At 39.0% G+C, this 27,483-nt stretch overlaps 1 protein-coding gene across 3 annotated transcripts in view; it reads right to left on the reverse strand.

The window, feature by feature from the left end:
* The window catches only part of LOC140464913 (CUB and sushi domain-containing protein 1-like), a 2,358,623-nt gene that overhangs the window by 316,369 nt on the left and 2,014,771 nt on the right, over window positions 1-27,483 (reverse strand). For all 3 annotated transcript variants that reach the window (XM_072560545.1, XM_072560536.1, XM_072560527.1), the window contains exons 34-36: window positions 11,732-11,935; window positions 1,928-2,052; window positions 1,322-1,418 (exon numbers count right to left, since the gene is read on the reverse strand). In XM_072560545.1, the coding sequence (XP_072416646.1) occupies window positions 1,322-1,418; window positions 1,928-2,052; window positions 11,732-11,935 (426 nt within the window). The remainder of the gene's footprint in view (window positions 1-1,321; window positions 1,419-1,927; window positions 2,053-11,731; window positions 11,936-27,483) is intronic.

Raw genomic sequence — 27,483 nt, forward strand, 5'->3', positions numbered from 1 at the left:
ATTGTCTCATGAGCAAACTTTAAATAGGTTGGAACTCTACTTCCTGGAATTTGAACAAATGAGAGATGGTCTCATTGAAACATATAGGATTTTTAAGGGGCATGTCAGGGTAAATGCTGAGAGGATGTTCCCCTTCAAGGAAGAGTCTCAGACCACTGGACATGGTCTCAGCATGAAAGGGCACAAATTTAAGACTGAAATAAAGAAGAATTTCTTCTTTGTTTGAAACTCTTTGCCACAGAGAACTATGGGGACAGAGTCCTTGTGGATATTTAAGGCCGAGATAGACTCTTGATCAGTCGGAGAAATAAAAATTACAGGGTAAAAGCAGGAAAAGTGGATATGAGGAACGTTGGATCAACCATGATCCTATTAAATGGGGAGCAGCCTTGAGGGGCCGAATGGCTTACAACTGTTCCTATTGTTTATGGTCTTATTTGTCAGAAAGAAGATGGTGACATCCACAAAAATGTTGGGCATTGATTGGGATGTCATGTTGAGGTTATGCAGGATGTTGGTGAGGCTACTTTTAGAGTACTATTCAGTTCTGGTCACCCTGCTATAGGAAGGATATTATTAAATTGGAGAGGGTGCAGAAAAGATTTACAAGGATGTTACCAGGATTGGAGACTTTGAGTTATAAAGACAGGCTGGATGAGCTGGGACCTTTTCCATTTGAGTGCAAGAGGTTGAGGGGTGATCTTATACAGGTTTATAAAATCATGAGGGGCATAGATAAGGTGAATAGCAAAGATCTTTCCCCTCAGATTGGAGAGTTTTAAACTAGAGGGCATAATTTTATGGTTAGAGGAGGAAGATTTAATAGGGACCCCAGGGACAACTTTCTCATGGAGAGGTTGGTTCAAATGTTGAATGAACTGCCAGAGTAAGTGGTGGATGTCCGTACAGTAACAACAGTTAAGAGACATTTGGATAGGTACATGAATAGAAAGGGTTTGGAAGGATATGGGTCAAATACAGACAGATGGGACTAATTTAGTTTTGGAAACTTGGTCAGCACAGATGAGTTGGACCAAATGGTAGGTTTCCATGCTGTATGATTCAATGATTCTATAACTAAGACTCTCCTCATTTAGCTTATCTGACATAATGAAGGTGAATTCATTTTTATGAGGTAATTTGCTCATACAGACTTAAATGAACAACTGAGTAGGTCTAAGTATCAGGAAAAGATTTTCACCAATGTTTCACAAAATGTTCCTGTGGCATTTGCACTATAGAAAGTATTAGTAAAACTCTAGCATTGTTTTTTCTTTTTGATTTATGAAAGGGTGTATGACATTGGGTATGAATTTCTTACCTGAGAAGCTCCCAAGTCTTGGCGCAGTTGCATCTCCACCATCGTATATTTCTAAGGAATCCCAGTTATGCTCAGTGGCAAAGGTTATCACTTGAATCTATTCAACAAAATTGGGATTCAGTTACAGTAAAGTTCAGAGTTCTGCACTGCTTCATTAATTCATTACAGTTAAATTTGAATCACAAACTATAAAACTCTGAAATATTGCAAATCAAAACTTGATTTGTGACAATTTATAGAACTTGCTTATTTGTGAGCCTTAATGTTTAGTTACAAACTGACTAAATTTTTAGAGATGCATTTCCCTCCATGTTTAACCAACCTTCATTCACTGACGCGAGTCAGTGTTGCCACAGATATCTGATGAATAACGAAAACAATTGCTCAACAATGACACTTTCCCCATAATAATTTTACAAAGTGTTGCTTCTATATGATTTGGATTTGACATGCAATTAACATTTCTAATTCAAAAACAAATCAAGATATAAGGAGAACAAGAACAAAGAAATGGTATCTACCAGGTTTTCTGAATGTATTGTCAACTGCTGGTGGGTCATGCGAACTTAAGGTAAATGACGTCCGTTCGGCGTGCAAATGACTTGCCTGTATGCCTGCTCCCTCGGTTACTGTGATTTTCCATACACAATTCAAGCTGTTGCCATACGGCTCTGGGTAACCCGGTGAGAGGATGGTGCCTCTACGTTCTGTCAGATTTCCGTGACAAGGTACTGAAAGAGAAAAGGATCTGTGAAGAAGCTTCTGATCAATTGATGTTTTGCTGGTTTTAACCAGCTTGAAAAGGTGGGCAGAGACTTTCCATTTCCAGAATCATGGTGGAGAAAGACATCCACTGACTCATGTGGCCATCAAACCAAGCACCTAAAGTGCAGGGTCTATAAATAAGGCAATGGAAGGCATTCACACCAATAATACTTTTGACCTGTCTGCAAAAGGGGATTTTAAACGAACGCTTCAATTGTCCTTGGGAAGAGTTTTGGCTGAAGATTATCTTTTTCCGATGTCCCGTTGTTGACGCACCCCAGGTTATTCATACTTCTTGTATCACTTTTTCATTTGAATATGGCACAGTTTGGCTCAAAGTACAGAGACTTCATTTCAGAGGCATCAATACAGATCATGCTCAGGTTCAGTTTAGTCTGATGGATTACACATGTATCCTATTCACTAACTGTAGCTCGAGAAGATAGAGGAGAATTGCTTTTCATCACTTTTTAAATGAGAAACCACAAAAGTACAGAAATAGAAAAGGAAGAGGCGAGATAAAATTTAGCCATCCAATTGGGCAAAATTGAAATGGTCTCTAACCAGTCACAAGTTGAAGAGTACAATGATTGTCCAGCTAACCTCCCACTGTAATTCAACAAAACTCAAATTGATCTTAATCCGACTGAGTTCAGACCCACTGCATCTCACAAAATGGCTCTGTAGCACAGGAGCCATTTTACTATGCATAGGACATGTATATCTGTTCCTGTCCTTGTCTTTTTTTCAATATATGTTTTAAAGCTGCAACTCCTTGGAGGGGGGAAAACAAATATTGCCGGGGCATTAGGAATGGACAATTGACACTGGCCTTGTCAATTCTGGAGTGAATGAATCAAAAACAAAAATCCCTGAGAAGGTGATACTGGAAAACCAGAAACAATCAGCCAACAAAAATCAAACCATTTACAGACACATATCTTGCATCTCTCTTTTCCAGGTATTGACTGAGTTCATTTATATTTGCAGATTTTTCAATTTTGATTCAAGTTTTCAGCTCTGACTGTTTTTCACTTCTTTATCCCTGGGTTTGTCTGAATGCTATTTATGTATTTATTTTATTTAAAGCACAAAGCATCCAAAGCGTTACCTTCCAATACTATTCAACATGATAATTGTTCCTATATTCTGCAATTCAACTACCAACAAGTATTCAAGTTTATATTCAATTATGGCCTGGAATGGAGAAATGAAATGGCTGATGAGAACAAAGGCCTACAGTCTTCTTAGCCTAAAGCTACACCACTATTCAATTAATAATTATTACCTGATAAATTGGAGAGAAATAATAAAGAAGCAACATTAAGCATATGGCATTTTGTGCAATGAGCTGGGCCCCACACACTCATATTGAGGTACAAAATTAAAAGGAGATCGTTTCACATAGAAAGTGATAAATTTAAATACTGTTGAGTGCACTTTGGTTTTAGCCTGATTATCTAGTTTCTCTAGTCAATAGTACTTGCAATTATTTTTAAATGCATTAGCTCTCTGTGGCTTAGTTAGCTGGTTTCTTTGTGCTTCTTCTCAGTGATTGTTTCTGTGTAAATCAGGCCAGCCTTTCTTATTTTGAATGGGAGAGAGTCCAATGAAGACATAGTATCCCTTTCAGACACCTCTAAAAAGTTCTCAGAACTTCCCTTGAAATATTTGTTGTGGCGTATCATTCAAAAGATTGTACTGGGCAGGAATGTTTTGCATTTATTCATTCCTTTCTCAACCAATAATCGTTTTCGATGGGTGCGATTTGTGGGAGATCTCTCTCTACAACATTCACCATTACCCCTGGAGTGATTTATTTACTTGCTTGCCTACACCTCAAGGTTGTTTCACATTATTAAATAGTTTGCCTTGTCTTGGTTATAGTTCCAAGCAGTTGAATGTTTGTTTGTTTTAAAACACATCTTAAATCAGAAAGGCAAGTAGATTTGTGGCAATTGATTTTATTTCAAAACCAGGAAAAATGCATGTTACCATTTAATTATGAGATTAAATTTGTCCAGTTTCCATAAGGGTTGTTTGTGATACGATAGGTAAGTGAACAAAAATATGGCACCTGGAATTCAATTTGGGCAAAATGAAAGGCCAACCACTTTAGATCTGAGAAAGACAATTTGAAATAGTTTACACTTGGTAAGATAAGAAATTGTACAGGAGCATGTAATTTCAATACCCTTAATTGTAAATCACTGAAAGAAACTGCAGTAACCAACTGCAAAAAAAAACAAACAAGGAAATTTGGTCCTTTTCCCATCTGAACTGGAATACAATGTAAAGGAAATTATGCTTCAATTGTACAGGACCATGATCAGAAACTATCTGGAGTACAGCATCTATTTTGGGCAGCTTAAGAAAAATAATTTTGGTTGCGGTTACAGCAGAAGCACTTGCATTGTACTGAACGTTAAGGGTTACAGAATCAGGACAAATTGCATTCTGTCATTTGTATTTCCTTCAGTTTAAAAGATTTGTGATTGCTGTGTTCCCAACTTGCTCCATTATCAGCTCACTAATGTTATGCTCTCTGCTCAAGCTCAACAGACACAGTACTGGATGACTACATCAGTAATAGCAGTCATTTCTCGTATTCTACCTGAGTAAAATGTGCTCTCTTGTCGTCTAACATTTGCTCCTTATAGTTAAGATTAGAGTGGTGCTGGAAATGCACAGCAGGTCAGGCAGCATCAGAGGAGCAGAAAAACTGACGTTTTGGACAGGAGCCCGAGTTCCTGATGAAGGGCTCCTGCCCAAAACGTTGATTTTTCTGCTCCTCAGATGCTGCCTGACCTGCTATGCATTTCCAGAACCACTCTAATCTTGACTCTAATCTCCAGCATCTGCAGTCCTCACTTTCGCCTATCTGCTCCTTATAGACACATTCTTTATTTCAGTATGTGCAGCTGGATAGAATGGACTTCATAAAGCAAGTTACTGTTTTCTGTTCATACAATTATGTCACATGTGGTGCAGCAGAAACACTGGGCCATAGCCTACACCAAAATGAGAGTAAAATTAATGCCTTTCACCATTATTTAGGCAAAAGTAGCAGAGTGACTTCAGGCTATTAAGAACCCAGAAATAATGCTGTCTAACCTGTGCTGAGCCATTATTAACCTCACAAAGTGTGCTTTTTTTCCTCCTGTCAGCCTCAAACATTGACATGCATAGAATGTTGTAAATTTGCTGAACTGATGAGGTACATACACAAGCTAAACCCACATCAGAGGCTGCGGGATAGCAATTATGCTTGCAAGAATCCTTTTAATAATTGTAATAGTCCATTACTTCCAAGCAATCTTGCTGACACTGAAAATTAAACAATACAAGTGTCATTCTTTCATGTTTCAACTTTTCAGGGAGATTTTAAAAATATCAAACTTGAACTTGAATTATTTTGCTTATTTTTCCTTCCTATCCTTTTCTCTCTCTCTTTCTTGAAATAATGTGTATTTCTCTTTTATTTCTCTTTCTGCACCAGATTAGACATTGTAATCAACCTCTTTAATTTACTCCCCATCTCAGTTGTTTTGCTGTTAATTTCCTAATCCTTAGACTTCATTGGCTACCTTTTATTGTCCTGTTCACCCAAGATGCAAATATCAAGTTTTTCTTGCTGTTCCATGACCAGCTTGCACTTTGAGCATCTAAGGAGACAAAATGTTTGGGAGTTCGAGGGTGCAGAAATTGGTTTAGAAAATGGCATGTAAAATGCTATGCTGCGGTTAAATACAATCTCTTATCTTAGTTTTTATACAACTGCATTCAAAATATTAAGCATTAAGTATAATGAATTTGTGATTTAATACTGAAATCGCACCATTAAGTTTATTGCCGCAATATTATATATTACAGGATATTACAGCATTTTACCCATAGAATCTAGAATCTTCTCTATATTAAAAAAGGCATATAATACTACTGTCTTTTATCTCCTGGCAATGCGCGTGGGCAATTGGGAACAAGTGCAGTCTGTACTTGAAGAAAGGGTAATGGCTGGGAAATAATTGGATTAGAATGTGCAGACGTAATTAATTCACCATACTTCCCATTTTTGCTACGAGTCACAGTTTAAAAGTAGATTAGGATTTGGAAAGCAAAGACATGCAGCTGGAGAATAGATGTTCGTGGGCATAATAGCATGAAGAGCTTTCCTGAGGGTCCTGCTAGCTCCAGCAGTTGTGTGCTTTCATTATGACGTTAATAAGAGATGAATGTCACCGAGGCACAGAGCAATAAAAAATCATTCTTGTCAAAAACCAAAACAATCAATACTTTTTGTAATGTCCAATCTCTGGAAATGACAGCTTGAGCAACCTAACACTCAAAATGATAATGCAACTTTCAAAGAGGACTGGATAGATGGCTTAACAACCCGCTACATCTCGTGCTGATTTCAACTTCAGTGACTTTGGAGCAGCTGGGAACGCAATGTCTCTTTATTAACTTTTTAGCTCGGCCTTTTGTGCACAACTTGTCCATTTTCCACTGTTAAAAAAAAAACCTGGATGTTAGTTACACAAAACGACAGTTAGTTACACTCTTGGGGGAAACTTTGTTCAATGCCCGCATGATGGACTCTCACCAAGAAGACTATGGGTTCAAGCATTTCTCCAAAGGATTAAAAATACACTTGAATCTGACATTTCATCAATGCAGTGCTGAGGAAATGTATGTTGACAAAAGATGACAAAAAGTTAAATTGAGATCCTTCCGCCCTCTTCAATCAATGCAAAGGATTGCACAACACAACTACTTTTTGTCATTTATATAAATGATTTGGGTGTGAGCATAAGAGGCATAGTTAATAAGTTTGCAGATGACACCAAAATTGAAGGTGTAGTGGACAGCGAAGAAGGTCACATCAGATTACAACAGGATCTTGATCGGATGAGCCAATGGGCTGAGGAGTGGCAGATGGAGTTTAATTTAGATAAATGTGAGATGCTGCATTTTGGGAAAGCAAATCAGAGCAGGACTTATACACTTCATGGTAAGGTCCTAGAGGTATTGCAGAAAGAGAGACCTTGGAGTGCAGGTTCATAGCTCCTTGAAAGTAGAGTCACAGGTAGATAGGATGGTGAAGAAGGCATTTGTTGTGCTTTTGTTTATTGGTCAGAGTATTGAGTACAGGAGTTTGGAGGCCATGTTGCTGCTGTACAGGACATTGGTTAGGCCATTTTTGGAATACTGCATGCAATTCTGGTCTCCTTCCTGTTGGAACAATGTTGCGAAACTTGAAAGGTTTCAGAACAGATTTACAAAGATATTGCCAGGATTGGAGGATTTGAGCTATAGGGAGAGGCTTAATAGGCTGGGGCTGTTTTCCCTGGAGCATCAGAGGCTGAAGGGTGACTTTTTAGAGGTTTATAAAATCATGAGGGGCATGGATAGGATAAATAGACAAGGTATTTTCCCTGGGGTGGGGGAGTCCAGACGAGAGGGCATAGGTTTAGGGTGAGAGGGGAAAGGTATAAAAGAGACCAAAGGGGCAACTTTTTCATACAAAAGGTGGTACGTGTGTGGACTGGGCTGCTAGAGGAATTGGTGGAGGCTAGTACAATTGCAACATTTAAAAGGCATTTGGATGGGAATATGAATAGGAAGCATTTGCAGGGATATGGGCTGGGTGTTGGCAGGTAGGACTAGTTTGAATTGGGATATCTGGTCGGCATGGACGAGTTGGACTGAAGGGTCTGTAGTCGTGCTGTACGTCTCTATGACTATGACTCTATGACACTATTCAAGGAAGTCACCTCAACCATCTTCAACATCATAGATTATTTAGCCATTCATCTCTCTGCTATTTCAAGAATATATATAAAATTAGTTGATCCTTTTCCTCACATTACAACAGTGATTTCATGAAAAAAAATACCTAGGTCCATTGCAAGTAAGGTATATGAAAACAATTTCTTTCTTTCTTACGAGAGAAACAAGATGATACAGAAGAGCAAGAGAGGTCTCAGGACCTACCATGACAAAGAACTGTGAGAACAGTGGGAATGAGGTAAAGGCGCTCCGACAGAAAAAAGTCAGAAAAACCAAGAATGGAAGGCCTATGACATCAAATCAAACTTACATGGTGAGCAACAGAATTGAAAATGGTGACAAAGGAGGAGAGAGTTGGAGAGGCATGCTCATGATAAACACAAACAAATGAGCAGAAAGATAAGGAAGTATAGGTCTGAGAAGAATACGGCCATATTGCAAAACAAATGTGAGGAAAATGGAGAGAGTAAGGAAGATCAAAGAAAAATAAAGGAAAGAGGTAAAATGCATCACAGAATCTCGAGACATAGAAGAGGGCATTCAGTCTGTCCTACCTCTGTCATCTCTTTAAAAGTCTTGTCTGTGGGATTGTGCTCCCACATTTTCCCTGAACCTCAATTACACAATGGCCTCTACATACAACAGGATGAATCTTACAATTTTTGCTTGCAATGAAATTTCTGGAGGTTTTTTTGCCAGGAGAAATTAAGAGTTTTATCGCTGTACCTTATAAATGTGCCACATTAAATACCTATCCTGCCCTAATCACCTCCTTTGCATTCAAGTTCTACATTACCTTACCACACATTGCTCCTGGAACAACTCACCATTCAGCAGGTAGCCAGCTAAAGACCAGCATCCATTGCATCCATACCATCTTTATAAAGCTGCTGTGCACTTGGACAATCACTGGCATTCTGGAATTGCCCTGCTCTTTGAAGGACAGCAGGGGAACATGGCAAAGAAGGGGAAGATAGCACTGTGATTCTCTAACAAGAACTTGGAAGTCCAAATGGATGGGGTCTTGCAAAGGAGAGAAGTCAGCTTCCCAGAAGACTGACAGAGGAGGTTACCACCTGGGTCAGTGTCATCTCCAGGGTGTGGGAAAACAGCTAGCTCTACCCCAAGAAGGTCAAGGACCTTTCTGCTTCACCAGGATAAGTCTCATACTTGACTCTCTGTTGCCTCACACTCAGTCTACCTCACCTACTGTCCCCATCTCTGACCAAAGCTCACGCTCTGCTATTCTCACGAACACATGCAACTTCTTCCTGCACTGTTTATCTGTCATAATCCCTTCCACCAGCCTCACCCCAACACTAATCTTGTATAGGAGAAAGTGAGGACTGCAGATGCTGGAGATCAGAGCTTAAAAATGTGTTGCTGGAAAAGCGCAGCAGGTCAGGCAGCATCAAAGGAACAGAGAATCGACGTTTCGGGCATAACGAAACATAGATATTCCTCTCTGTCCAATCTGGTTTTTTGCTGCTGGGGAACACCTCTCGATATTTCTCTCTGTTCAATATGATTTTTATTTGCACCATGAGCCTTAGCTAATGTTATCACTGTCACTTTAATCTTGTGTGCTTCTCATGCTGAACAACTCAGCAATGTAGCACTTTATCAAGTACATTTTTTAAAAGATCTACAGCATTATCTTCATCAACCTTCCTTGTTATTTCATCAAAAAAAACTCACTCAGGCTCGTCAGCCTTTAACAAATATATGCTGGACATCCCTCATTAACCCATAATTATTAAAGTAGCATTCATTTTGTCCTAAGGACTGGTCTCTATTAGTTTCCCCATTACAGATATTCAACTGGTAACTGGACAGGTTCATGTCTTTTTTCTTAACTATTAGCTTTATAGTCTCATAGACTTTTGGCAGCTTTCTATTTCTAAGAAGGATCAACAGATTTCTGTTAGGGTATCTGTTCTTTCTACCCAAGCTTCCATTAGCAAGTTAAGGTGTGCCCCCTCTGGAGCAGGTATCATATTAACTTTGAGTGGTGCAAAGCTGTTGATCATTTACTATTTTCAAACCATTCAATGTCACAGAACTGTGACATTGCAGAAGGTGAGAGATGCCCTTTGGACCATTGTATCTGCGCCCATTCTCTGAATGAGCACTTTGCCTTGTGCTGTTCTCCTGCTTTCTTTCTGCAATTCTGAGCCTGCTTCCGTCACACACGTCTCTTGCTTCTTTTATGCATTACTTTTGAATAATTTCTACTCTCTCGAACCTCTACTGTAATATTAGTTTCATCCTTTTTTTAATGAGACCTGATGCAATTTTTTTGGTTAATATCACAGTCATGTTGTTTACATGCAAGAGAAAATTTCCTTCTTTGTCCATCACCAGCCCTAGCACTACAACGATAATCCTCTACTGCTTGTAAATTTATAAGACATTTTATTTAAGGTTTTCAACTATGTTTTGGACTTAACATTTGTCATAAACCACATTTTTGGTTTTATTTCATGATTTTTACTTTTCTCCTTATATTTAGTTTTTTGCTCCAACTTGAAAGCTTGTCTTTGCTCATTTTCTGTTGACCTCACCAACCTCGCTTTCCTGTCGATTTCTACAATCCATATCACTGATATTGTTTTGCTTCTCATTTGCTATTTCATTATTGACCACATTACTCCTTTCCACTACAGCCATAAAACTAATTATGTTTATCACCAAATTCATGTTCTTTCACTGAAATAACACTCTATCTGACATATTTTGTTGGGTTCGAAATGTACTTATTAAAAAAGGTCTCATGTAAACATTTTAGGAATGCTTTACTTTTTAACAAGTTGGTGCAAAGTCATATCACAGAAGCTTTTTGCCTTACACTCATCAGAACAAACTCAAAAGTCCTAAACTTCAAATGATCAGAACAATTTAAACAAAGAAGACAAAGAGGGCCAAATGTCTGGAGTGTCAAATTCTGTAGCACCAATCATATGAACCACTCCACCTCAATTAATGTCATACCCTTTGTGCAAAATCTAGCATCGTATTGAACCAAGAGTTAAGCTGCACACTCTACATTATTCATCGATAATGGCACATACTTCTTCTGCTTTTAGAATATCCTCTTCCTTCGCCCTTTTGCCACAAGATTTTCATGCACATTCGTATCATTAACAGTCACAATTTCTTCAATGGTCTCCTTGTCAAACCACCTTGAGTAACTTCAAACTTGTTCAAACTTTAGCTGTTTTTCTGCTGCCCCACACTCCATTCATATATGTCAAAACTTTCAGCTATTGTACCACACTCTTGAAAATTCCCTCCCAAATTTTCTATCATTGCTCCACTTATCTTTGCCTCTTTTAACTAGTTTTTGGACCAAACTTTCCCTCACCTCTTCCAAATTTTACTTCTTGCTCACTGTATATCTTTCTCTTTTCTCCCACTGCCGACCAATGAATGAAGATGATTCCTTCAATAACTGTATTGTACCCTGAAATTCCCAGGAGTGCAACAGGGTGTGAGTCAGAGATAACTTCTTTCTGGGATTCTGCCCTTTTCACAGACCAATGTAAAATTATTTGTAAGTTAAAAAGTCTATTGCTGAGTGAATCTATTTTAAATAAATACATTTCGTGATGTCAAAGGGTGAAAACTACCTGGATTTTCCAATTGAGGCATTTCCATAAACCGAACCTTTCAGTAAATGGTCTAAAAGCTAAAGCAGACTGCGTGCAGTGGAGCAGCACACAATATTAAGCTGGAAGCCGCAAATGTGGTCAATAGATTTACACATATCACCACCCTGCTGAAAAATACTCATAAGTCTTAACACACTTGTGAACTTCCAGAATCATTAAACGGGACAATTCCATCTGCACTTACCTACACAGCTTGGTATTGTATCATTCCACTGTGCCAACCCATTAGGCACAGCCTGACATCGAATAGCCTTTGAGCCTTGGAGGTGATATCCAGCATTGCATTCAAAACGAACAATAGAACCTGCAGAAAACTCTGAACCTATTCTTCGGCCATATCTGGGCTCAGGAACAGAGCTGCACTGGGTGGCACTAGTACGAGGAACAGCTGGAAATAAAAATAAGAATTGGAGTTAACTTTTCAGTAATGAATAGGATCCAGCAGGGGAGCAATATTTTATGCACTAGATTTTTCTACCAAGACACTACATCTGATGTACAAATTGAATACATCAACCATTGTGCTGCAAAGCTGAAAAATGCCATAAACTCAAGAATTGTAACTTTCTTCTCTCGGGTATTTCAAATTTATCCCTAAAACTTGAACTTATTTTCTCAAATTGACATTTTGTAAGTGAGAAATGTGAAAAAGTATCAATGAAACAATCTTTGCACCACATCAAAAGAGTCAATTATAAAGCAGGCAGAAGTGCATAATTACTGTTCTATTGTTTTTCCCTGTTGAGCATTCTTTAGCACTCCTTGCTACTCGAGATCCATTCATGATCACCTATAAGATGGCAGTAATGATTTAATGAACAAGTATCTAGTGTCATATCAGGTCCCAAATGGTCCCAGGAAATACTTGGTTCCAGCAGCAGGAGTCCTTTCAAATTACGTCATTCATTAACTGATTTTGCCTTCCAAGAGGCAAAAAGTATTTATGTGTGCACACGTATGCATTTTCCCTTCCTGCAGTAATAAGTCATGTCTGTTTCCAAGACAGCAGTCCCTGACGGAATCTATAATTTACTATCTGATACACCGACATTCACAAACTATTAATTGACAACTCCGCACATTTCTACACTGACATGCTATATTCCTAATTTGCTATAATTTCTTCCTAGTCTTTCAAGTAAAGTCTTTAGAAGGGTATTGGCAACAATTAGAACTCAAGTGGAATATGTCCATTGACACCCTTATATTTGATGTTACTTTCCCCAATGACCTCCTGTACTAGCACTCCCTATGCCACATGAACATATAGACACCAAATCCATTCACAGTCTTTGGGTAACTCTGCTCCCTGATTTTAATTGGGAAGACATTGTGTGCTATAATTGTCTTTGGTGTCCTGAACTTAAAAGACAAATGTAAGCCAGGGTACTGCTTTCCAATCAGTACTTTATTTCGAGATGTTGGCAGAGTAGTGGGGCTGAGCCCGGGGCTCATCAGCTCCCATTGTTTTTCTTTCATTCTCTTTATTTCCTTCTTTTAACTTTTGCTGGTTTTCTTTTTTTTTCCCTTTATCTTTTCTTTTTTCTCTTTTTTTTTTCCTCTTTTAAGCATGGAAAGTGGCAGCAATGTCAGGACAAGCCAGACACAGTTCCATCCTTGGCAAGGTCTCCTCATAAGTGAGGAACACGTTCCAGGCTGATTCGCCCATCCCAGACCCACAGGCTACGCTGAGGATGCAGGTCCACAGCTAGGCTTCAGTGCAAAAGAGAGAAGAAAGGCAGCTTCGGACAGGCACGGTGGTCTCCTGGTCTGGAGGTAATGTGCTGACATGGAGGTCTCACCCCTATGTGGATGTCTTCTTTGTCTTCGGTGTCCATGTGTTCCAGGAGCCCGCCAGATGTTCTCATCCAGGAGTGGTGGCGTCAGTCCAGCATGGCGGTCTTCTTCAGTAGAGTATCCAGCAGCTAAGAATGGTGGCCTTGTCATGGCTGCATCTTCAGAGTATTCAATCATTCTTAAATCAGCTTTCCCCAAGCCCAGGAGCCATTAACTCAGCAATGATGAACTTTGTCTTAGTTTTGGTTCTTTTTATTATTATTATGCATGGGCGGCACAGTGTCACAGTGGTTAGCACTACTGCCTCACAGCGCCAGAGACCCAGGTTCAATTCCCGCCTCAGGCAACTGTCTGTGTGGAGTTTGCACATTCTCCCTGTGTCTGCGTGGGTTTCCTCCGGGTGCTCCATTTTCCTCCCACAGTCCAAAAATGTGCAGGTTAGGTGAATTGGCCATGCGAAATTGCCTGTATGTTAGGTGAAGAGGTAAATGTAGGGTCTGGGGGGGGGGGGGGGGGGGGGTTGCTCTTTGGAGGGTCGGTGTAGACTTGTTGGGCCGAAGGGCCTGTTTCCACACTGTAAGTAATCTAATCTCTATGACGCTGACATTGATGTAGGTGCCATGTTCAACTTATTGAACTTTTCACTAATTTTTCATGTAAAAGTACATGTGACAATGACTTTCTATTCTATTCTAGTAGCAATATCAGGTCATTATTATTATTATTCATGTTAATGGATAAATACATGATCAAACAAACTAAAATCACACATGATAAATGAGAACGAGGTTACAAATGACTGTTCAGCCCACTGACACTGTATTTCAGATATGGATTAACATCAGGAAATAATAACAGAAGAGTGCAAAGAAAGACTTTTACTCAGAGCTGATTCACCTTACTAATGGTATGTCTCTGGAAATGCAATGGAATCTTTAATTACCTGTAGTGGACAAATTGTGTTGCAATTTTGGTGCAGTTACCAACAACAGAACAGAAGCAAGTCCTGACCTTCACAATAGATATATTTAACATACAAACTAATCTCGTTTCTACATTCCAAGTCTTTTCTCAATATTGTACAACTGAAGAACATAAAGGGAAAAGGATAATTACAGGGCAATGGCAATACAAGAGGCAAATGGGACTAATTTAACAACTCTTTCAAAGAGCTTGCCAAGTCAGAATGGTCAGAAAAAATTGAATCTATGAATTCCCAGATAGATGAGTACTATCCATCCAGTATATATGTTCAAGCTCTTCTTTAATCTGTTAAATATTCATAGATGAATTTCTGCATTGTCAATCATGGGAAATAGTATCTTACAGCTGCACACAGCACTGAAAAATGTTCTACAGTCATTTTGAGACAAGAATTTTAATGGTAAATAGGATTACTATCATTGCTTTGAAGGCAACAGTGGTAACTAAATGAATCAAAAGGTTTGAGGTTCAAGTTCCACTTGAGCTTGTGATGAAAAATCAAGCCTCAGTATTGAAGGAGAATTGCACTGTTGGAGATGCAGTCTTTCAGATGAATATTCATGCAATGACACAATACAAATGATGATTCCACAAGAACAGGGAAGAAAGATGCAGAAGAGATCTCTTGGGTTCAAATGTGCTATCCTCAGTTGAGTCTGTTTACAATTAATGTTTACTGTGCTCGATTAGTTAAGTCTGACTGTGAACTCAGAGAAAACTAAACACACCATACATGTTGCTGCGGAAAAAAAAAGTCAGTGTATAGCAGAATATTTTTTAAAAGGTGCTTGTCAATGAAGTTTCTAGAAACATAAAATAATTAATGCGCCATCATTGCATAGCTCAGAGTGGTAACAGAAAAAAAACGTCAACACAGAGCAGAGAAACTAGGGAGGAGATGGAGATTAAGGGGCATGACTAACATGAGATATGTGGCATAGTATTGCATTTTTGTTCAACTATTTATTTACCAATTGGAGTTAGTTCCAGTGGGCCACGTCAAGCATGTGTAACCTCACAGTCAGAGTTGCAGGCAATGTTCACCAATACTCCCAAGTGAGCACAGGATCACAGAATTATTCCTAACACAGACAGCGTAGATTGAATTTCAGTGCATAAATGATGAAGGTGCATGGAATAAATCTGAGGAGATGAGTGGTACAGCACTGGGCATGGGATAAGAGAGAATATTGGTTTAAAAAGCAAGGTAACAGACAATTTTGAAGGTGCCACTAAAAAGATAGAAACAGAGTTGAGAGTCTGGCAGTGAGATATGAAACATAATCTCATAACACCCAGCTCCTTTTTGAGGACAATAGTTTTATTTAATAAAACTGACATTGCATCCATGGCCACTTATTGTACTTATGTCAGGAGATTATTAACATAGACCATAATTCTCAATGCCTCACACTTTGTGAGCGATTATTTTTCTGAATTTAATTTACTATTAATGAAATAGGTCTTGAAAATATATTGAACAGAACTGGTAAATCTGACAGATATGGGTTAAATAGACAATCTCTAAGGATTCACAAAGTTGCAGTGTGAATTTGACATGTGTGGCTTGTATGTCTTTGATGGATGTTAAAGCAGTTTTATAATAAAGCCTCTTTACAATTACAATTGGATTGTTCAAAAAGGAACACTTTTCACTTCGGATTCATGTGAGGAGTACCAGAAAAGAATACTGTTTTCAATATGAATTATTCTTCCTTATCCTTTGGCAAATGTTACATACTGCAGTAAAATTGAAATCAGTATACTGTAAAAGTGTACGCCAAGGAAGGTTAAAGCTGAAACGGAAGGTGATAAATAAAATGATTGAATTTCAAATTTGGATCATTGTGCTCATTTATTGTATAGTTGCTGCTCTCAGGGGCATTTAGAAGTCTTGTAAAACGGCACAGACACAATTCCTTCCTGGGCCTTTTCTGTGAAGAATTCTACAATTAGATAGAAGAAATCATAGAATCAAGCAGAAACAGTCTGGATATTTATGATCATTAATGCGAATTGATTAGCAAATGTGCCCATGCAATTTCATTATCTTTACTTGTTCCTAAACATGTGTTATTAGCCAAGGGTAAACAATTTTAGTTTCACCACAACAGATTTTGCAGGCTCCAATTTTCTTTCTGCTACTGGAATACTGCTGAAATTCACATTTCATACCATTGTTCTGGACCCACAAACTTCTTATTAATACTTCACTTCAATGTGCTTGACTGGTTGCTGCAAACAAATGCCAATACGCAGTACTTAAAGTTAAGAGCCGATTTAGTGGAGGTATTCAAAACTATGAAGGCTTTTGAATGAGTGAATTGGGAGAAACTGTCTCAGCTGGTGGGAGGGACAGTTAGCCAAAGGGCAGCAATTTAAAATAATTAGCAAAGGACTTTGAGGGATGAGTAGATTTTTTTCCATTGAAAGCTATGACCTGAAAAATGATGGAAACAAATTAAACAAAACCTATACAATAGGGAACTGGATATATTAAAAAGGGAACATGGGTCGATTCATGTGGGAAGGGAATAACTTGTTCTAAGAGGTAGCAGTGGCATCAAGAAGTCTCTTTCTGTACGATGTGGTTTGATACTTACCAAAATTAAATGCACTTCATTGAGTATTTAACTAAAGATAGTTAGAATTTGTTCATTAAAAAAAATGCTTCATGATAGGTACTTAGTTATCAAAAATCAATTGTTTAAACAAATCAAAAGGTGAGGAATGGAAGTCATGTAGTTATTATTCTCACCACCTTACTGGGCACATTAGCTGACTATATTTTATGGATCCATGACAGCAGAAATGATTGAAAGCAACAAACAAAAACAGGAGTTAAAACTGGCTCTGACATTCGATAAGATCTCTTGTAATCACCAGTTGTAACTTTGGTATGAAATCTGCATATCCTCAGAAAAAACAGTAAAGATTTTAAATAATTACAGATATTTTGATATTGACAATATTGCAGAAAAATATCTACCACATTGTAAGATGTCCAAATTCTATTTTGGATAGATTTGATGGCAGTAACGAATTCCATTTGTTTTGATTGGTTCACTTTCCTGAAAGCATACTCAATTGCAGCAATTTGAGGTCAGAATCTCAGCAGTGAAATGAGAATGCTCTTCAAGTCGGCAGAATTGTAATCCACCACAATCTGTAACCTCATGACTTGGTATGTCCGTCACTCACACATTACCATCGACTCTTGGGATTAATCTTGCTTTGATGAGCAATGAAGAGTGTGACAGGAGGAGCAGCAGGAGGTATTGCTACAAATGGGGCCTCAACCCGAGGAAGCTACAACAGAAGTCTGCGTGCATACAAAATCAGCACGCTATTGACAGAGCAGAGGTTATCCCAATAGCAATGAAGCAGATCAAAGATTTGAAGTCCTGCCTTATAAATTCATAAGTGGTGCTTTACAATTAAAGAAAGCAAAAGCGAAAGTTGCTATACACCTAGTATACCATAGGGTGCTTTCTCATTATGAAAAAATAAAACTAATGGGGAGTCTAACCTGAGGGTCAAAGCACCTCAGCGAAGGTGCCACCTTCATGATGACCTTAGTTCATATAGGAATTGAATCTGTACTTATGCCATCACTCTACATCACAAATAGGCTCAAGATTAGAGTGGTGCTGCAAAAGCATAGCAGGTCAGGCAGCAGTCGAAGAGCAGGAAAATCGGTGTTTCGGGCAAAAGCCCTTCATCAGGAATGCACAAGCTGTCCATTCAGAAGAATTTCAAAGTTGAGGAGGCTCCAGGAACATTCCCATCTTCAAACCTGGAGAAGTCCAGCACAAATTCAAAAACAAAGCATCTTCAGCTGGAAGTCTTGAATGAATGAATCATCTCAGCCTTCAGTGAAGTCCCATCATCAGACTTCAGCTAATTCAATTCATTACAAGTAGTTTTGAGAAATATCTGATCACACTAGATTGCAAAGATTGTATGTCAAGATCAGAGTGGTGCTGGAAAAGCACAACAGGTCAGGCAGCAGCCGAATAGCAGGAAAATCGGTGTTTTGGGCAGGAGCCCTTCATCAGTCCTCACTTCCACCCTGTAAAGATTGTACGTCCTGATAATATTCCAGATAAAAGCATCAGAAAATAGGACAAAAGACTTGTGCTCCAGAAATAATTGCACCTTGAGTCAAACTATTTTTGATCAGCTCCAACACTAGAACCTAACCAATAAATTACTTGGACAACTGTTCCTTTTCTGTCCACAAAATGTAGGATAAGTTGAATTTGTTTAATTATTGCCCATCCATCTGTTCTCAATTATCAGAAAAAAATGAAATGTATCATTGACAATGCTATCAACAAGCACTTACTCAGCTCGAACCTAGTTATGAATGCTTATTTTGATTTCTTCCAGAGCCACTTGAATGCAGACTTTGTTACAGCCCTTGTCCAAACATGGACCAAAGAGATGAATTCTCGAGTTGAGGGGACAGTAAATATCTTTGATATCAAGGCAACACTTGATTGAATGTGACATTGTAAAGTGACAGTGAAATTGACATGAATAGAGGTCACTGGAAAACAGTGAATTGAGTCTCTACAGCAGGTAGGAAGATGGCTGTAGTTGTTGGTTGCCAATTATCTTAGTTTCAGGATATCACTGCAAGAGTTTTGCAGGCTAGTGTCCTTGGCCCAACCATCTTCAGCTGCTTAATTAATTACCTTCCCTACAACAGAAGGTCTAAAATCAGGATGTTTAGTTCCATTCACCGCTGAGAGAAAATGAACAATCTGTGCTTTCATGTAGCAAGAGCAAAACAATAGTAAGCTTTGTGGTGATAAGTGATAAATAACATTGTGCCACATGAGCACAATGACCATTTCCAACAGTAATGCCTTTGCCATTCAATGGCATTACCTTGCTGAATCTGCAACCATCAGTATCCCAGAAGTATCAGCCACATAAATACTGTGGCTAACAAGAGTGGGTCAGAGGTAGATATTCCATAGTAAGTACTCGCTTACTGACTTCCTAAATCCCATCTACCATCCACATTGCACAATTCTGATGGAATTATCTTCATGTGCCTGGACAAGTTCATCCAATAATGCTCAAGGTGCTATACACCATCCAGGATGGAACAAGTTGCTAGATTAACATCCGATACATCACCTTAAACATTTACACACTCCACCATGAGCATGCAGAGTCAGCAATGTGCATTATCTACAAGACGCACAACAAGAACTTTCCGAGGCTTCATCGACAACACCTTCCAAACTCATGATCTCTGACGCCAAGATAGTCAAGCACAGCAGATGCATGAGAAGAACACCATTTATATGTTCCCCTCCAAGCCACATACCAAGTCACATATCACTGTTCCTTCACTGTCGCTGGGTCAAAATCTTGGATTTCACATACCTTCAGGAGATAGATGGCAGACTCATCACCGCCTTCTCAAGGGCAATTGGGGATGGGCAATAAGTGCCTTCCCTGCCCATTACGCATTAAAGAATTAAACGATTACCAAGAATGCTTGTTAATCTATGACTGAATGAAAAAAGTATTTCTGTGATTATCTATGAGATCAAAAACTCAACCAAAAAGCATATGTGTTTCTTTGAACTTCACTGAACACAAATTGCAAGTGTGAAAACTTATTTAGAACGAAGAAGAACAAAGAAATTTGCACAGAATCTCTACAGTGTGTAAACAGGCCATATGGCCCACTAAGTCCACACCAACTGTCCGAAGAGTATCCCAGCCAGACCCATTCCCGTACCCTATTACTCTACACTTACCCCTGACTAATGCACATAGCCTACACATCCCTGAACACTATGGGCAATTTAGCATGGCCAAATCACCTAACCTGCACATCTTTGTGTTTGTCAAATCCCATTTAAAATGTAATTATGTGATATTCTGATTGCTTTAGCAATACTGAGCAGTCAGATCTTTTTTGAAAGAAGACCTTGATGATCACGTATCTGCACTGAACTAGAAAATGATTTTTTTTACTGTGATCATTGAAATTAATCTTCATAAGTTGAAAAATCTTCAATTTATAGTTGACCAGAGCATTTCTTAGCACTACATAATGGCATGCATCGTATACCATGGTTTACAAAGTATGGCAAGAATTATAAGTAAACATTTGTATACTGTGTCAGCTGGTGGTGTAACATTTTGGCTCAGCATGCCAGTTCATGCACAAGCAAAATAGGGCAAAATTTTAAAAAAATCTTTCAACATAAGCATGCCAACAATCTCATTCCATTTCTTCTGATGGGATTTCTGATTCAATTCTTCTGACATATTTCAACATGTAAATAATCCAAGTTACTTCAATCAGCAACACTTCACTACTGTAAAAACAAATGAACACCATATTCATTCCTATGAATAGATGCAAGCTAAATATTAATTTTAATAGATGACGTTGACCTTGAACATTTTAAGGTAGCTTTGTTCAGAAAAATGCATTGTGCCAAGAAGCAGAAAACCTGGAAGGAGCGTGCAGACTGAGGTCCCACAGTTTGAGTGAAATAGAACTATTGCACTTTTCAGCTCAGTCAGAGAGAATCAGCCCATTATTGCTCTCACTCTCTTGTTCTTGCTCATTCTCAGCAAAGAGCATGAAGTGAAAACCCAAAGAAACTTATTTGTGCAGGTTTCCTGAAGAAGATTCATTAGATTCTCCCCCACTAACTTCAGTAAAGGGAATTCAGCCAGATACAACTGTTACGGGAAGTCAATGCAATGTCCAACACTTCTGCATGCAGAATAATTTTGGTCACAGAGCAAAATTTGGGACAATCCATGACTCAGCCTTTTCTCATGAGTTTAACTATTATTTGAAAGCACTTCAAAATTAACATACTGCTGAGTTTCTTTTGTCTCTCCTCTGAATTATGGGTATGTTAGTTTCTCTGAAGAGCAACATATTATTTGCCTGATTTGACCTATTTGTCTCCTGGTCTCTTTGCTTGACAAAATTTATTTTTAAGGAGAAAGTGAGGACTGCAGATGCTGGAGATCAGAGCTGAAAATGTGTTGCTGGAAAAGCACAGCAGGTCAGGCAGCATCCAAGGAACAGGAGAATCGATGTTTCGGGCATCAGCCCTTCTTCAGGAATGAATTTCTTATTAGTCATAAATTAGTTGATTGTTGTTGATGATAAAATCCTGGCTGACTTGTTGTCAATACCAAATCTGACAAAAAGTGACACTTAATAGTTTTCTGTGTCACCAAGCTGCTTAATATTACTTTTGTGACTAGGATTGGGACCAGAAAAGGTGCACCCTTCCACCCTCTGCAGTAACATTATTCTCCATCCTATTGCAGTAAAGGCATCAACAATTTTCAACACCAACAAATCCTATGCCCAATGAAGAAAAATGACAGTCTCTGCACAAAGCATACAAAAGTCAATAAACTTAGGAAGTGTCAATCCTCAATCTTCATCAACTTGCTCAGCAAAATTAATGAATTCAATGCTGGAAATATTGATGCAGATTTTGTGAAGAGTATAATCAATGACCAAGATGGAAATACATGATAAATACTTAATAATGGTTGTTTATCTTAGTAAAATATAGATCGTGTTTGCTAAGTTCTTCTTTCACTCTTGTGTGTTTTTTCAGTGCTGCCCTTATTATGTATGAATAAGAAACAAGAGTAGGCCACTTGGCCTTTCAAGGCGAAAGTGAGGACTGCAGATGCTGGAGATCAGAGCCAAGATTAGAGTGGTGCCGGAAAAGCACAGCAGGTCAGGCAGCATCTCCGCCATGCAGCGAGACCATGGTTGATCTGACTTAATCTGAATGCTATATTCCTGCACACTCCCAATACTTTTTCATCCCTTAGGTTGGCTACCACTACCTTGCAGAATGCTATTCCTTCATCAGGTGGCTGTGGAACAGGATCTTAAGACACAGAATGTGTGTCTTAGGATCTTGTTCCACAGCTACCTGATGAAGGAGCAGTGCTTCAAAAACTAGTGCTTCCATGTACATCTGTTGGACTATAACCTGGTGTTGTGTGACTTGTAACATCATGAATCAACAAACAGATAAGTAGCTGTGCCATTGTTAGAAATCACTCCTCCCAAGGGTGTAACTGACTGCTATATTTTGTTACATTTGAGAAGAGCCAGGCTGCAGTCAGGAATTCAGAATCACAATGATAAATCTAGATACCAAGTCAGGGGTGCAACATGCAAGTGTCCTAACATAATGGTTTCAACTTGAATTCATCAGTGGTGCCCGCAGCAAGAGAGCTCATTAATGTCTGGGAACTTGAAGCTTTGACAGTGGCAAGCCTATAGAGATTGGAAAAGTCTGTCTCAAGTATGAGTGACTCAATGACACAGGATTTTGTGCTGATCATGACAAACATGTAATTATTTACTTGCATTGCCACTTTCAGGGAGCTATGGAATTGGATCCCAAGATCCCTCCATATATCAACGCTCCAAAGGTTTCTGGCATTTTCTGTATATTTTCATCTTGCATTTAGTCTTCCAAAATGGATCATCTCACTCTTGTCCAGATTAAATCTCACCTACATTCCAAATGTTCTATATCTTTCTGCATTCTTGAACAATCTTCCTCGACATTCGCAACTTCAAGAGATTTTGTGCCATCTGCAAACTTATTAATCAGACCACTTATTTTTTCATCAAATGTGTTCACAGACCTTGAGTCAGGAGAACACCCTTTCACAGCTATTCTCTGTCTGCTATGATCAAGCCAATTTTGTATCCAATTTGCCAACTCATCATGGATTCCGCGCAATTTAATTTTCTGGACCAGCCTACAATGAATGACCTTCTCAAATGCTTTAGTGAAATCCATGCAGACAACAGCCATTGTCCTACCCTGATCAATCATCTTTGTTGCTTTATGAAAAGGCTCAATCAGATTTGTGAGACAAGAAGTCCCCTACATAAAACCATGCTGACTATCCCTAATAAGTCCACTGTTCTCCAAATAGGTGTAAATCCCCCTGTTCCTAAGAATCTTCTCCAATAATTTTCCACCACTGATGTTAGGTATTTAGGCCTTTAATAGCTTGGATTATCCCTGCTGCCCTTCCTAAACAAAGGAAAAAACATTGGCCAGTCTCCAGCCTCTGGGGCCTTGCAAGTGGCTAAAAAGAATGCAAAGATTTCTGACAAAGCCCCGGTAATCTTTTCCTTTGACTCCTTCAGTCTTCTGGGATAAATCCCAACAGGCCCTGTGGATTTATCTGCTTTGATGCTTTTCAAGGCATCCATCACCACCTCCTTCTTGAGATTGATGTGCCCCCAGAATATCAACATACCTCTCTCTCTCCACATTTCCATGACCCTTCTCTTATCTTACCACCATCCATGTCCCTCTCCTGAGTGAATACCAACATAAAGTACTCATTAAGGATCTCACTCACTTCTTGTTCTAGGCAGAAATTCCCTCTTTCATTCTTGAATGGATTGACCCTTTCCCTAGTTACCCTCTTGTTCCTAGTACATGTCTAAAATGACATAGGATTCTCCTCGATCCTACATGCCAAGGACATTTTGTGGCACCTTCTAGCCTTCCTAATTTCTTGTTTAGGCTCTTTTCTGCTTCCTCAAGGACCTTATTTGATTTTAATTTCCTAAACCTTACATTTCCTTCGTTTTTTGTGACCAGATTTTCAATTACTCTAGTCAACCAAGGTTACCAAATCTTTGTCATCTTTACCTTTCATTCATGTAGGAACAAGCTGGTCCTGAACTGTGACCAGCTGGCCTTTCAAAGACTCCTGCATGTCACATAAGGATTTACCCTCAAATAGCCACCTCAAATCTAATTTCTCCAGTTCCTGCTTCATATTGTTGTACTCAGTCTTCCACCCAAGTTAGCACTTTCACCCAACAACTAGTCTTATCCTTGTCCATAACTGTCTTAAAACTTACAGAATTATGATCACTATTCCCAAAACGCTTCCCAGTGAAACTTTGGTCACCTGGCCAGGTTCGTTCACAAATACAACATCTAATATAGTCTTTTCTCTAGTTTAACTACCTTCATATTGCTTCAAGAAACCCTCCTGGATGTACCTAAAAATTCTGCCCCATCTAAGCCCTTGACTCGAAGGGAGTCCCAGTCAATTTTGGGGAATATTGACTTATGTTCAGTGATAAACCATTATTCAGAACCACTACTACAAGGGAGGCATTTTAAACCAAAGAAGCCTAAATTTCATGCAAGTATGAAATCCAATTTCCTTAAAAAAAGTCCTTGTGTAACCAAAACGCAACTATAAAATTCTACTTTTTCTTTGAGTAACATAAAATAACCTAGTTAATTCAGAGTAGTTCAAACTTTCATTTTTGAATTTATATATCAAATAAAATTTAGGTAGCTCTTACAAGAGTTTTGAGAGGTTAGAATTTATATATGAACCCTGACAACTTAGCTGTTGGTCTTATTTTCTCAACAGTGACAAAGCTTGTGTATCTTCAGATATCAGTACAATTACTTACAGATTACTTACAGTGTGGAAACAGGCCCTTCAGCCCAACATGTCCACACCGACCTGCCGAAGCGCAACCCACCCATACCCCTACATTTACCCCTTCACCTAACACTACGGGCAATTTAGCATGGCCAATTCACCTGACCTGCACATCTTTGGACTGTGGGAGGAAACCGGAGCATCCAAAGGAAACCCATGCAGACATGGGGAAAAATGTGCAAACTCCACACAGTCAGTCACCTGAGGTGGGAATTGAACCCAGGTCTCTGGCGCTATGTGCCACCATGCCGCCCACACAATTGCTGTTCCAAGTTGCTTTCTCACTTGACTTTTGAGGAAATCAGACAGAGAGAAAGAGATGAGATTTCAGTATCCTTGCTATTATCAGTCTATGTTGATTCCTCTCTCCATTGCCACTCCAAGACTGCTGTCAATACAAAATGCCTTTGTGGATTTTGATATCTGGATTATTGCTTCATTGTAATTTGGACAAGTGGAAGCAACTTTCATCTCTCAAAATATGATGGTATCATACGAGGTGAATGAACAGGATGTATGGATCTGAGAATCCTGATACTAAACTGAGTTTCAATCTTCATTAAGATAAATACAAACTTCATTGTAGCCAGCTTTGTATCTATTATGCCAGTTCCCTGGACCTGCATAAGTTGGCGGTCAAGCGATCATGAACCATTTTAGGTTAGCATTTGGAACTACTTCTTTTGAAGATTAGTTTAACTCTACAAAAGATCTCAGTAAAAACATTAGAGAAATTACAGCACAGAATGAGGCCATTCAGCCCATCACGTCTATCGTGGGTGAAAAAGATGAAAATTAAGCGAGATACTTCTTTTAATCCCAGCTTCTAGCATTGATTTGTAGCCTTGAAAGTCACAGTGCATCAGGGTAGATTGAGGTCACTTTTAAATGAGTTGAGAGTTTTGTCTCATTCAGCAATCTGGGCTGCAAAATCCAGAAACCCACCATCCCTTGGATGAAAAATATTTTCCTTCACACTTCCTCTGATCTAATCAGTTTAAATCTTTTTGCCCTATTAATTGACAGCTCAGATGGATGAAACAGGTTTTTCATGGCTTCTCAAACTAGGTTCCTCGACTCTGCAAGTCTCAAATTAGTCCTCAGCCTCCCCATTCTGAAAAAAAAACAGTCCTGGTTCCTTCAGGGGAGGAAACTGCCATCCTTAAGTGGTCTGGCCTACATGTGACTCCAGACCCACAGCAATGTGGTTGACTCTGAACTGCCTTCAGGGCAATTAGGGATGGGGAACAAATGTGGTTAGTGATGCCCTCATCCGGTGAAAAGACTACCTGTCCAATCTCTCCTTCTGGCTGCATTTTACAAATCCTAGCAACATTCTTGTACATCTTCTCTGCACTCTCTCCAGAACAATTACATTCTTTTGTAATGCAGTGACCAGAGCTCAATACAAAATTCTAGGTGTGACCAAATCAGAATTTTTTTCATGGCATAAAAACAAAATCTTTCAGTTAAGCAAGGAATCAGTTGTAAGGCCAAAGTACTATAACAATCCTTTGTCTTCCATTTATTCAGCCTTCTCAATTTTCACTGTCCACTCACTTTGTTTTCACCAAGGATTTCTAAAAAGCCCATAAACTTGGTACAGTCAGTGGTAAATTTAGAAAGTCTCATTGAATCTTCTTAATGGGGAGGCGGCGGGGGGGGGGGGGTGGGCTACAAGGGGTTGAATTGACAACCCTCCTGAGGAGGCCTCTTGCACAAAACTCGTCACATTGAATTTAAACATGGAAGGTGGTGGACTGCAGCTGGTTCCTCAATGAATTGCCACTTTCAGTCCTTTTTAACCAGCTCCCAGATCTGCTCACTTTGTCTCAGTTAAAATTCCCACCATTTCCCCATGCCAACTGCCAATGCATTCCCATGAACATTTGTTTGATTAAAACAAAAAAAAAGCATCTTAACGTTCTGTAACTAATCTGTGAAGATTTGGTGCAGTAAAAACATGACTGAAGACAAAAATCTGATCCAGCAGAATTAGGGTCAGACTGATTGTCAGCCTAAAACACAAAAATAATTTCATGGATCCAAATGAAATTTAAGATTGCTGACCACTTTCATTAACCAAATCCCAGGCTCAACACCACAATTCACTCTTACAGATTACAATGTTGAGCGATGTCACTTCTGTATGTGCATTACAGTTTTTAAAGTAGGAACACAGAAGCAGGTTACTCACTCCCTTCACCATTCTAGATCACATTTGATCACTTCCCTGAACACCGAATAACTATTCTGATATGGGTTCAGGCTTCACTTGAGGTTAAATTGTTCAAGAAAGAAACAAATTGATCTGTTCCATTCCTAAAATTTTACACGAGTTTCATGCACAACTATTTTTCATCATTCTTTTTGCTGCTTAAATTATGAAATTAATTTTTGATTATTTGCAAAAAGTAATTTCTTCTGAACACCAGCATACTGTGTAACTTATTCTGGTATCAATTGTTCAAAGACTAGATATGGACCCGGGTTTGATTCCAGCCTCGAAACTGTGTGGAGTTTGCACATTCTCCCTATGCCTGCATGGGTTTCCTCTGGGTGCTCCGGTTTCCTCCCACAACCCAATGATGTGCAGATCAAGTGAATTGGCCATGCTAAATTGCCCAT

The sequence above is a fragment of the Chiloscyllium punctatum genome, chromosome 3 (assembly GCF_047496795.1).
Source record: "Chiloscyllium punctatum isolate Juve2018m chromosome 3, sChiPun1.3, whole genome shotgun sequence".
In the NCBI taxonomy this organism is placed as follows: Eukaryota; Metazoa; Chordata; class Chondrichthyes; order Orectolobiformes; family Hemiscylliidae; genus Chiloscyllium; species Chiloscyllium punctatum.